This window comes from Aquarana catesbeiana, linkage group LG08 (assembly GCF_042186555.1).
Source record: "Aquarana catesbeiana isolate 2022-GZ linkage group LG08, ASM4218655v1, whole genome shotgun sequence".
NCBI classification, from domain to species: domain Eukaryota; kingdom Metazoa; phylum Chordata; class Amphibia; order Anura; family Ranidae; genus Aquarana; species Aquarana catesbeiana.
In genome coordinates, this window is record NC_133331.1 from 306,193,959 (window position 1) to 306,207,923 (window position 13,965).

Below are 13,965 nucleotides of genomic sequence, written 5' to 3' on the forward strand. Positions count from 1 at the left end.
TGGTGTCAGTGGGAGGAACAGTGCCCCATCCATCACTGCATCACTGGTGTCAGTGGGAGGAATAGTGCCCCATTGTTGGTGTCAGTGGCATGAACTATGTCAGCAATAGTGGGGGGAATAATGCCCCAAGGGCCAGATAAAAGCAAGCAAAGGACCGCATCCAGCCCCCGGGCCTGCAGTTTGGAGACCACTAATAACAGTAGCTTGAGGAAGAGAGTTCCCGAGGGGGGAAAAAAAAAAGCAGCTTGAAGAAGTGGTGAGTATTTGAGAAACAAGTCAGTGGGAGCAGATAAATGGTTCCAGTTGGGGGGGGCATGTCCAGAGAGGATTAACCAGTGGAGGACCTAAAGAAGGGGTAAAAACCTCAGCATGCTAGCCTTTAGGAGTCATGAACCTCACCGGATCTCTGCCTCTAGGAGTCATGCCTGTGGTTGACAGCCCTCTAGTGCCTCATGGGACTTGGAGATTCAAAACAGCTGGAGTGCCAAGGTTGCCTACACGTGACCTAGGGCATACTCCAGACACCCCACTCTGCTTCCACCACTGCCAAACCCCACCCTTATTGATAACAAATCATGGCTGTAAAAATAAAAGCTGGGACTTGCTCTATATCACAACAGTGTTTGGACCCCTCACTGAGAAATACAACATAACAATACTACTGTTACATAGTATTTTTTTCATTCATGTGCAGAACAAAGAGAGGTGACCTTAGATCTCCATGTGACCTCAAGTATTCAGATGATGGTACAAAACGCCAACAAGATCGTTAAACTGGATGGTGACTGTATCATTGTGTGTGTGTCAGGTTCCTATAAGGTGTCAGGAGGTCACTGTCTATTTCTCCATGGAGGAGTGGGAGTAATTTAGAAGGACACAAGGATCTCTACAAGGACGTCATGATGGAGAATCAGCCGCCCCTCACATCACCGGGTAAGAGGAGACTTTATTGTAAAGGAGAGAGCAGTACGGAGGCTCCACCTAGATCCCCCATCATCTGATAAACACATAGAAACAATGTATTCAGTCAGTGTGTGTGTGTGTGTGTGTGTGTTTCCTACAGATGGATCCAGTAATGGGAACCCACCAGGGAGATGTCCCCGTCCTCTGTATTCCCAGGATTCCACGGAAGAAGATCAGGAGATCCTTCACCGTGCTCAGGTAGATGATTAACAATCGTTGACAGTTATGATTTATACACAAGCATATTTGTTACAATAAATGCCTTTATGTATTCAGAACCTCGGGTTTAGTAATATTATCGTTAAAGAAGAGTTTAAAAATGAGGATGATGAGTATGGTGTGATGAAAGAGCATTCTGAAGGACACAAGGATCCCTACAAAGACATGGAGCCACCCGATAACAGAAACCTACCAGATAGAAGTCCCAGAACTCTGTATTCCCAGGATTCCCCACAGGACGATCAAACCACCCTTGAGTACGATCAGGTAGGTGGAATTGAGCATCTAGAACTCTAAATTTGTACAAAGACATGAAACATCCTGTCTAATTTCTTCTTCCTTTTTATAAATGTGTTCTATCATCTTTGGGGTATAGGATGAAGAACTTCAACACATCAAAGTTGAGATTAAGGAGGAAGTGGAGGAGGTATTGGTGGGTGAAGACCAGCCTGAGGAGGAGGAGGAGATGAATACGAGTAAACAAGATGGATCTTCTATATATATTGACACAAGTAAGTAATAAACACTAAATTCAGAAGTTCAACTCTTCTATGAGTATAAAGTATTTATATACTGTACATTGTTCTATTGGTTGAAAAAAATGCTAACCCTCAGTTGATCCAGAAAACCCACATAAGGTTTAGCTCAATTTTATCCTAAATGGATACAATTTATTTATTTTTGGTTTTCGTACAAATTTTTACAAATATTGGAAGCCGTTTATATATGTTGTATTTTTAGAAACCATCCAGTCACTTTTTGCAGGAATACACTGAGTCAGATAGAACCATTTCCATTGAAGAATCATTTTCATTTTCATAGCTCTTACAGCAAAGATGTTAAACCTGATTCCCCTCAAATTAAGCAAAGGCTGTGCTGTCCCTTGTTCAAGATAGGGATTTTCACCTCCTTTAGTAAAGGAGATACTTTGATAAACCTTAACATCTGACTAAAAGAACATCATCAACGTATCTACCCCACCAACCATGATTCACCAGGTCCATCTCCATTCCTCAATATACCATCATGTTCCCAACAAATGAGGAGAAGATACTGCACAACATATAAAAGATCCGTCTCCATTCCTCAATATAATGTCATGTTCCCAACAAATGAAGTGGAGATATTGTACACCATATGGAAGGTCCATCTCCATTCCTCAATATACAGTAACGTCATGCTCCCAACAAATGAGGTGGAGATACTGTACACCATATGAAAGGTCCACCTCCATTCCTCAATATAACGTTGTGTTCCCAACAAATGAGGAGGAGATACTGTACACCATATGAAAGGTCCACCTCCATTCCTCAATATAACGTTGTGTTCCCAACAAATGAGGAGGAGATACTGTACACCATCTGAAAGGTCCATCTCCATTCCTCAGTATATGGTCATGTTCCCAACAAATGAGGAGGAGATGCTGTACACCATATGAAAGGTCCATCTCCATTCCTCAATATACCATCATGTTCCCAACAAATGAGAAGAAGATACTGCACACCATTTAAAAGACCTGTCTCCATTTCTCAATCTAATGTCATGTTCCCAACAAATGAGGTGTAGATACTGTACACAATATGAAAGGTCCACCACTGTACACCATATGAAAGGTTCATCTCCATTCCTCAATATAACGTCATGTTCCCAACAAATGAGGAGTAGATACTGTACACCATCTGAAAGGTCCATCTCCATTCCTCAATATAATGTCATGTTCCCAACAAATGAGGAGATACTGTACACCATCTGAAAGGTCCATCTCCATTCCTCAGTATAATGTCATGTTTCCAACAAATGAGGAGGAAAAACTGTATACTATATGAAAGGTCCATCTCCATTCCTCAATATAATGTCATGTTCCCAACAAATGAAGTGGAGATATTGTACACCATATGGAAGGTCCATCTCCATTCCTCAATATACAGTAACGTCATGCTCCCAACAAATGAGGTGGAGATACTGTACACCATATGAAAGGTCCACCTCCATTCCTCAATATAACGTTGTGTTCCCAACAAATGAGGAGGAGATACTGTACACCATATGAAAGGTCCACCTCCATTCCTCAATATAACGTTGTGTTCCCAACAAATGAGGAGGAGATACTGTACACCATCTGAAAGGTCCATCTCCATTCCTCAGTATAATGTCATGTTTCCAACAAATGAGGAGGAAAAACTGTATACTATATGAAAGGTCCATCCCCAGTCCTCAATATAATGTTATGTGTCTTCTGTGCCCTTTTATCTGGCTTGTATTTATAGTTTGGTAAATATGCTAATTCAATACCAAAACTCTGAGACACTGTTGGGTTCTAAACATGACTTCTGAATGAAACGCCAGAAGAATATTTATAAGATTTGTTTACATTTTTTTTTTTTTTTTCACCCAGGTGGCCGCTATTCCTGGAATACCTCTGAGGGACATCTTACATTATCTCCAGCAGTAAATCGTGGTACTCCAGCTCAAAGTGGGGGTAGATCTTCAACCCGCCAAGGAGTCCACACAGGAGAGAGTTCATTCTCCTGTTCCGTGTGTGGGAAATCTTTCGCTGACAAAAAGGCAGTTCTTAGACATGAGAAAAATCACACAGACGAGCGTCCTTTCCCATGTTCAGAGTGTGGGAAATGTTTCAGTAAAAAAAAAGTCCTGCTTATACACCAGAGAATTCACACGGGTGAACGGCCTTTTTCATGTTCAGAATGTGGGAAATCTTTTATTGAGAAGGGAAAACTACTCATACACCAGAGAACTCACACGGGTGAGCGTCCCTATTCATGCTCAGAGTGCGGGAAATCTTTCGGTGAGAAAAGAACACTTCTTACACACCAGAGAAGTCACACGGGCGAGCGTCCTTATTCATGCCTAGAGTGCGGAAAAAGTTTTATTCAGACAGCAGACCTGCGTAAACATGAGAGAATTCACACGGGTGAGCGCCCCTATCCATGTTCAGAGTGCGGGAAAACTTTCATGCATAAAGGAGACCTTGTTAAACACCAGAGAATTCACACCGGTGAGCGTCCCTTTGCATGTACGGTGTGTGGGAAATGTTTCAATTTAAAAAATTCACTACTTAAACACCAGAGGACTCACACGGGTGAGCGTCCTTATACTTGTACAGAGTGCGGAAAAAGTTTCACCGAGATAAGCGTACTTCGTACACACCAAAGGATTCACGCAGGTGAGCGTTCCTATGCATGCCCAGAGTGCGGGAAATGTTTCATTCACAAAAGATACCTTCTTACACATCAGAGAATGCACACAGGCGAGCGCCCTTTTTCGTGTACGGAGTGCGGGAAACGTTTCTTTCAGAAAGGAGACCTTCTTAAACACCAGAGAACTCACACAGGTGAGCGTCCTTATTCATGTGAACAGTGCGGGAAATCTTATACAGAAAAGGCGAAACTTAATTTACACCTGAGAAGTCACACGGGCGAGCGCCCTTTTTCGTGTTCTGAGTGTGGGAAAAGTTTCACTGAGAAAAGCGTACTTCTATCCCATATGAGAACTCACACGGGTGAGCGGCCTTTCTCATGTGCAGAGTGTGGGAAATGTTTTACCTACAGGAAAGCACTTGTTCAGCACGAGAAAGTTCACACAAAATAAAGTCCTTTTTTCAAGTTCAGGCCGCGAGAGATATTTTCCCGATAAAGGAAACCTTCTAAGACGCCAGACAACTCACGCTTGTAGGAGCTCTTTTTTTCATGTTAGAGTGAGGGAAATGTTTTATGCCTGTAGGATGTCTGACTAGACTTCAGCTTATATGCACCGTGTTGACAATTATACAATGTCATTTAACAGGTGGATTTTAATTGCCCTTAGATAGTTTTTAGGCCACCTACATTGGAATGGCCCAATTTGCTTTTGGGTTCTTCATGATATCAATAAAAATCTGGCAAAGCCAGGATTCCCATCCCCTCCCCCATCATGGCGGTTGGTGTACATATCCAGGACCATCATGGCGGTTGGAGAACACATACAGGACCATCATGGCGGTTGGTGTACATATACAGGACCATCATGGCAGTTGGTGAACGCATACAGGACCATCATGGTGGTTGGTGTGCATATACAGGACCATCATGGTGGTTGGTGAACACATACAGGACCATCATGGTGGTTGGTGAACACATACAGGACCATCCTGGTGGTTGGGGAACACATACAGGACCATCATGGCATTTGGTGTACATATACAGAACCATCATGGCAGTTGGTGAACACATACAGGACCATTATGGTGGTTGGTGAACACATACAGGACCATTATGGTGGTTGGTGAACACATACAGGACCATTATGGTGGTTGGTGAACACATACAGGACCATTATGGCGGTTGGTGAACACATACAGGACCATTATGGTGATTAGTGAACGCATACAGGACCATCATGGTGGTTGGTGAACGCATGCAGGACCATCATGGTGGTTGGTGTACATATCCAAGACCATCATGGTGGTTGGGGAACACATACAGGACCATCATGGCATTTGGTGTACGTATACAGAACCATCATGGCAGTTGGTGAACACATACAGGATCATTATGGCGGTTGGTGAACACATACAGGACCATCATGGTGGTTGGTGAACACATACAGGACCATCATGGCGGTTGGTGAACACGTACAGGACCATCATGGTGGTTGGTGTACATATCAAGGCAGAAGAGAGATTAACCAGGGAAATTTGTAGCTCCAGGAGACACACATTCTCTGGCAGGGGGGAATGCTAGGAACCGGGAAAAAATACTTTTTTGGGTGTAGGTTGACAGGGATAGGCCTCCAGGAAATAAACCAAACCAACAGTGCTGACTTGGTCCCTCACACAGATGGTACCGTGGAAGTAAACTGTGGTAATACATGGCCAATTTTGTCAATATACGGACAATACCCTTGTTGTTGGTTGCTGCACGCCGTTGCTCTTTTGTTGCTTTGCTGAAGAACCTGGCTTTTCATTGGCCGATTGTATAATCCTCAATAAATCTGATGTGTTTTTTGTTTTACGTATACAAGGTATAAAATTTAGTTTCAAGCTTAGTCGTATTGTATGTTAATTAGTAATTCTGTTTATTTTTTAAATAAACAAGAAGGCTCCACACTTAACAATCTTCTGTTCTGAGTCCCTTTTCTTACAAATGACCATATTTCTTAGATGATTGGAATCTTCTCCGTTGATACAGAGCCATCCATTGGTGTTGTATTCGCGAGATGGAGACTCCAAAAGTCCAGTTTCACATGTGTGTGTCAACTGATATCGAAGAAGCCACTACAAAAGCCACATAGAATATTCCTATGGCTGCCATCTTGGTTCTGCTCCTCAAGTTCACAGTGATGGGCTCCTTAATTTTACAGTCATTATCTTCAGTGATATACAGAAGTCATCCACATCAGTTTCATGTAACCAGTGTGTCTGCTTACATTGGTTGTCAGTGAGAGTTGCGTACCCTTACATTGGTGATCTTTAGAGAAGAGCCCCCTTACAGTCACTACTGAAGGTCCCTCTTACATTGGTGGTCATTGAAGAAGGTCCTCCTTACATTCGTAATCAATGGAGAAAGGCTCCCTCACATTGCTGACGAGTGGAAAAGGGCCCATTACATTGGTAGATGTTGGTGAAGGCCCCTTTACATTGATGGTGAGTTGGCGAAGAGCCCTTTACACTGGTGGGCATTGGGCAAGCCTTCCCTATTATTGGCGATCATTACAGAAAACCCCCCCTTACAATTAGACCTGAAGGTACCCCTTACATTGGTGGTCATTTAAAAGATCCTCCTTACATTTATAATCGGTGAAGAAAGGCTCCCCCACATTGAGAACCAGTGGAAAAGGGCGCATTACATTGGTAGATTGTGGTAAAGAACCTTATACATTGATTGCAAGTTGGGGAAGAGCCCTTTACACTGGTGGGCATTGGGCAAGCCTGCCCTTACATTGGTGATCATTAGAGAAGAGCTCCCTTACAGTCAGTGCTAAAGATCCCCCTTACATTGGTGGTTATTGAAGAAGATCCTCCTTACATTCGTAATCAATGGAGAAAGGCTCCCTCACATTGAAAACCAATGGAAAAGGGCCCATTACATTGGTAGATGGTGATGAAAGACCCTCTACATTGATGGTGAGTTGAGGAATAGCCCTTTATACTGGGGGGCATTGGGCAAGGCTGCTCTTACATTGGTGATCATTACAAACGAGCCCCCTTACAGTTAGTCCTGAAGGTCCCCCTTATATTGGTGCAGAAAGGAGGAGGATCTCAGCAGGACACCGCTGGATCTGGTGGGCAGTTAAGTATGTTACCTGTGCAGGACCTGCAATTAGGTAAGCAGGGGATAAGAAAACAAAGAAAAAAGGTCTGATTTAATTCATTTTCAAGTCCTGATGAAGGAGAGATCTTAAACACCCAAAATGCATTGGCTATGGTTACAACAATCAAATAAAGCAACTTTGAACAAAAGGATTTGCCCCCTCTGGATTGGAGTAGAGCGATAACCTTTTTTGCTACTCGATATTTTGTTGTTTTGTCTCTGTGTGACTCATCCCACCAAACTATGGTTGAGCCTAGGTTCACACTGACAGCGGGAAGGAAATTGTGCGAGTTCAGCTGAACTCGCATGATTTCATTCCTGCATGTCAGTCCCGACTTCGGGGGGCGATTTCAGAGACATCCTGCATAGATGTCAATGGAGATCGCACCCCGAAGTCGCCAAAAGTAGTACAGAAACTACTTTTGGGAATTGGTCTGGCGCCGCAAATGCGGCGTGTCACCGATTCAGACTGTGCCATTGCCGGCAATTGCCGCCGATTTGGCATGCGATTTGACATGTCAAATTGCATGCCAAATTGCTCCACAGTGAACCAGGGCTGAAGGCATCTTAGTACCTAGGTAGTGGTGACCAACATGTGACCAGCGTATTGTACCCGCCCAGAACATCTGGTAATTATAGTATGTCAACCCACTAAAAGAAACTTGTGTTGGCTCTGGGAAGGATTTTTGGCCCCCTTGTAATGATTTATTTAGGTCACAACCTTGAAATTGGATCACAGTAATCTGCCAAAATTCCACACTTCCATTGTTATAATGTATTTGGAGGCTTCAGGCATATGCAGGACCCAAAGGAAAGGTCTTACTGAAGAAGATGATCCAGTGTGGGACAAAGAAAACAGAGGACCCATGGATTACTGGAGAAAGGTGTGTGTGTGTGTACTCTTTATTTACTCGTCTTGTATCTAGCCAATTCCTGTATCTGTTCACTGATGGAGTAAATGTAACTGCCTCCACGAGAGAGAATAAATTCCACGTACAGAATCCTCAAAGATACTTTTTGGTTCAGCTACGGACTCCCTTGGAAAAGGCAACCACACTTCGGTCAAGGAGCAATCATTTTTGCCATGGACACAAAGCATCATAACTGTGGCATGTAAAAAAACCCCACCCACTGCCTTTGCAGCTTAACTTCTTGCTGCCCGCTCAAGACATATATGTGGCCGCAAAAGGGTGGGCTTTAATCTACACGCAGCACACATATGCGTCAACGGGCAGGCAAGGTTTCTGTGCTGAGGGCGCACTCACTGGCCACTCTGATCACAAAGATTGGCTCACGATCATGGGAATCACAATGGTCTCCTGATCGTCGATTCTTCTTGCCCACACCCCCACCCCACCACACCTACAGAACCTTTTAGGCCCCATTCCCACCTGAGCGATTTGTAGCTCAAAAGCACCAAGAAGCTCAACAAGACAAATCCCATTCATTTCAATGACCTCTGTTCACATCTGAGCCTTGAGTACATGAACTTATTTAGTCAAGAGTGGTTTTGGCCCCGTAGCCTTCGGTTTGAACGCCTGAAAATGCTCAACATGACCATTTGGTTGTGCGTTTTCCAGCCAAACAACAACTCTTTGCCACTAAAGCCTGGTTCACACCTTTTGCAGGTGTGCGGGCCGTGTTTTTTGTTTTTCAAATATTTTATTTTTCAGCAGGAAAGAAAGTCCAAACAATAGGTCATTGATACAAGATTAGCGGTACACCAGTATGCATAGAACAGTCATAACTCAGTCGATACATGAAAGCTGAACATAAATAATCAAACACAATTTCCAGAGCGTATCTGTCCAGTATACATGCAACAAAACCTTCGATAGGCTATAGAAGGAAAGAAAAAACCCTAATGAGGCTGGTCACCACGAGGAGAACGTAGGAAAATCCTTCCATTTTAAGTTTTATTAAAGCACTATGGTAGGGAAATAAATAGATGGATATGTAAAAATAGATAGAAGACAGAGAAAAGAGAGAAAGTAAGGGGGAGGGGGTTGATAACCTGAAGGTGGAACTCAGGAGCAACTTACAATTAGCAAATTTCTGATTCAAACAGGGCTTTACCCTCATCCGAGTAGACCAACCTATTCCATAATGTCCAAGTTTTAGTGTATTTTTCGCATTTATGCTGCAAAGTGAGGACCAAGTCTTCCATCCTGTTGATTTCCTCCACTTTATTAAGCCAAAGACCAATGGTCAGTGGTTGTGGACGCTTCCAGTTAGAGGGGATACAGGATTTGGCAGCGTTTAACAAGCGACAAAGAATTGAACGTTTGTAGATTTTAACTGGATAGGTCGAAACATGTGAAGAAAAAGGGTCCGGATCATCACAAACCTCATAGTCAGTAAATTTTTGAACAATCCTCCTAACCTCCTTCCAAAAAGGATCAAGTTTGGGACAGGACCAGAAGACGTGTTGTGCGGGCCGTGTTCACTCGGGCACGGGCTGCTGTGCCCGGGTTTCCCACAGGTAAAGGTGCATGCACCTTTTTGACCATGCAATTATCCTGCGGTTCCTGCACCCGCAAACACGCTGCATTTATACATGCAGAGGGGTGCCATTCGGAACTTTCAACCACCCGCAGTCACAGCAGCATGTTGTGACTGCGAGTGGTTGAAGGGTGTGGGAATCGCTGCGATCATCACCTGCATAGATGGGAACCAAGCATAATCTCCTCCCCCTAGTGTTTTCTATTGGCTAAAACAAAAATACCGGAGCTTGTAATGCACTTCTAAAATGCTTGCAAATTATCCAATAAAAACACCTAAAAAAATCACTCTGCTTGGGTCTGAAGGCAGCCTTAAAGTAGAACTATAGCCAAAACTTTTTTTTGGGATAGAGCAAGGGTTTTTTGTCCTATTGCTGAGATTTACCTTCACTTCCTGTCCCATAGCCAAAACAGGAAGTGAGAGAAAATCCCGGCATAATAAGGGAATGCCTTTGGGGACCCTCCAGGTCACCAGGACTAGTGTCCCCATTGGAAGATTTCCCCTCTATTACTTTTCTGGGGACAGTACAAAATTTGGGGTTTTCTTTTACTTTCACTTTCAATGATAATGGTAAACAGGACAAATATAGAGAGTGTGAGGGTGTTCTGATCCCTCTCCACTCTATTCAAAACTATAAAAACAAATTTTGCCTTTAGTTATACTTTAACTCTTTGGCGCTGGCGCCTCCTGGCCCTTTAAAGTGGAAGTAAACCCATCTGTCGGTTTCAGCCAAGGAAGCTGCCATCTTGGCCTCTGTTTAATCGACAACTGCAGCACATGTGGTCAGTTAAGACACCAGCCATTGGATGGTTTGACAGTTTGGTTGAGAGCACAACCAATGGGAGTGTTATATTTCGGGCATGTGCCTGAAATGTAACTATTGTATGGATGGGTTTACTTCCGCTTTAAGATGCCGGGAGACTGGGCAAGTTTTATGATCATGTGACCGCTGTGATTGGCTGTCATGGTGGTCCCATGATTGGAAAGCTGCTTGCGATTGGGAGCTTTCCGTTAGCCGGTGTTCCATCGGATAATGCAACGGAAGTGACGTTCCGTCAGCTGTGCAAATGCGTTCCACCGCTACCAGGTTTGCTAATCTGACAGAACACCTGCATGCAGAAGAAGGCAGTGGACATCCTACTACACCCAGCTACGTCTTGAATATCAGAGTTGTTTTAGCAATAAACTGAGCGTATATAAATAAATATAGTATATTGACATCTGTGACGTTGTTTGGATGTTTCATTCTGAAAGCCTAAAGGTTTAGCGCTGAGCAGTGCGGGGTGTACCAACATGGCCTCCGCCACCTTCCTACTGCTGGAGTCCAGCTTCTTTCAAAACATAACATCAAAACATCACAGATGTCAATATACTATATTTATTTATATGCGCTCACTTTATTGCCAAAATTACTCTGAGATTCAAGACGTAACTGGGTGTAGTAAGATGTCTGCTGCCTTCTTCTGACTGAAGGGGTTCTGTCATATTAGCAAACCTGGTAGAAGTGGAACGCATGCGCAGCTGACGGAACGTCACTTCCGTTACATTATCTGTCGGGTTCGCTAATCTGATAGAAACACCGGCGGTAACTGTGCCAGGAGTGCGTAGGGCGCACGCTCTCGGTACAGCTGTGGTTGCAATGTGGTACGCAAATATGCGGCCTCTCAGTGCTAAGGCCCACCCCCAGAGAGAACTTGTGCTGGGGGGATGGGGGTGGGGGGTTGGATTTGAAATCCTCCCCACCTCACCTTCTAGCACAAGCCCTCTCCCCTCTCAAAGCATGCCTCCTAGCACGTATCTGATCCTCCACACCCCCCCAACACAAGTTTGCTCCCCTCCCAAAGCCCCCCCCCCCCCAGGACACATCTGTTCACCCAGCACAAGTCCATTCCCTTTCCAAAGTACCCCAAGTACATATTTGACACCCCCCAGCACAATTCTACAGCCCTCCCAAAGCACCCCCCCGCCAGAATTTATTTGACCCCCCAGTACAAGTTCACTCCCCTCCCAAAGTGCCCCTCCAAGTACATATATTCCCCCTACTCCACCTACTAGAACAAGTCCTCTCCCCTCCCAAAACACCCCCCCCCCCCTTTGGTACATATCTGACGCCCAAACCCTCCAGCACAAGTCCAGTCCCCTCCCAAAGCACCTCCCCAATATGTATATATCACCCCCAACTCAAGTCCACTTCCTTCCCACAGTGCCGCCCCAAGTACATATCTGCCCCCCACCTTCTAGTACAAGTTCTCTCCCTCCCAAAGCACCCCCCCAGTACGTATCTGACTCCCCAAGCACAAGTCCACTCCCCTCTCAAAGCACCCCCCAGCACTTATCCAATCCCCCCTTCACCCCACCTTCTAGCACATCAAAAAAACACAAAGAAACCCTTTGACGGGACATTTTAGGGCAATTACTCCAAAAATAGTGTATGCAAACAAAAAAATTATAGAAAAATATAGTTTAATGCAAATTCAAAAAACATACATTCATAAAAGCTTTTGTCAAAACTGCATGATAAATTGATGTCATAGTGGTTTGATTATGCTCTTCCATCTATGACATCAATTTATCATGCAGTTTTGACAAAAGCTTTTATGTATTGATGTTTTTTTAGAATTTGTATTAAACTATATTTTTCTATCATTTTTTGTTTGCATAAGTGTCATTGGAGTCATTGCCCTAAAAAGTCCCGTCAGAGGTTTTTTTTGTGTTTTTTTTTGATGTATCATTAGGGATGTGGGCAATCTCTCCTTCTCCCCACCAGAATGAAACTATTCCTCATACACCTTCTAGCACAAGTCCTCTCCCCTCCCAAAGGCCACCCCAGCACATATCTGCCCCCCCCCCCCCCCCACTCTACACCACATTCTAGCATAAGGCCTCTACATCCCAAAGTGACCCCCCAGCACATAAACAAAACCCAAGCTTCGGGTAACCATGCCCCTTAAAACCCTCCCACCTTAAAGTTTGACCACACCCATTTTTTGCAGCGGCTTCGCCCGAAGGCTTCTACCTCCCCCAAGTTCATTCTCAAGTTTGAAAGTTGAGACGTATGGATTCTGTCTGTAGGGGGAGGACACAGTGGGGGTCATTTACGAAAGGAAAATCCACTTTGCACTACAAGTGCAAAGTGCACTTGGAAGTGCAGTCGCTGTAAATCTGAGGGGTAGATCTGAAATGAGGGGGAGCTCTGCTGATTTTATCATACAATCATGTGCAAGCTAAAATGCTGTTTTTATTTTCCTTGCATGTCCCCCTCGGATCTACAGCGACTGCACTTCCAAGTGCACTTTGCACTTGTAGTGCAAATTGGATTTGCCTTTCGTAAATAACCCCCATTGTACGGTAAGTGGAATCAGGAACTCTTTTACGTGTTTCCAGAGGCAACTTCCTGTCAGTTACACCCCCCACTTTTACCTCAGAGATTACCTCAGACATGTTACCTCAGAGAGATGAGTGTCCTCCATGTCAGGTAAGAGATCGTTCTCCGAACCACAACTCCCATTATATGCCGGTAATATCATCTCATTCATGTTCCTGGGACATGTCTGTATGTATGAGTGATATTCTGTGTTATAGTTCAGTCAGGTACACGCGTCTTCTCTCACAGCGATGGGCCTCCTCCATTTTATGGCACTAAGCCCCTGCATTCACACTGAAACTGAACTTTGAAATTGTGCGACTTCACTTGAACTCGCATGATTTCAAGACTTCAGGTGCGACTTGGATGACATCTATGTGACTTAATGCACAGATGTCTATGCAATTCGTACCTGAAATTGCAAACAATGGCGCAGAAACCTTTTTCTTCAAATCGGTGCGGCACCGCAAAGTCGGAGTCACACCGATTTGAACAGTTCCTTCGCCAACAATAGGATGCGACTTGTCATGCGATTTGGACCTGTTAAATCGCACTATAAGTTGCACCGGTGTGAATGGGGGCTAAAGCCCCATCCTACTGTGCCCATTA

At 44.2% G+C, this 13,965-nt stretch overlaps 1 protein-coding gene across 1 annotated transcript in view; it reads left to right on the plus strand.

Moving 5' to 3' along the window:
- Window positions 1–6,294, plus strand: part of LOC141106900 (uncharacterized) — a 153,657-nt gene extending 147,363 nt beyond the window's left edge. Inside the window, exon 31 of the mRNA XM_073597829.1 lies at window positions 3,929–6,294. Coding sequence (XP_073453930.1) covers window positions 3,929–4,791 — 863 coding nt within the window. The 3' untranslated portion in view covers window positions 4,792–6,294. The remainder of the gene's footprint in view (window positions 1–3,928) is intronic.
- The last annotated feature ends 7,671 nt before the right edge of the window (window positions 6,295–13,965 follow it).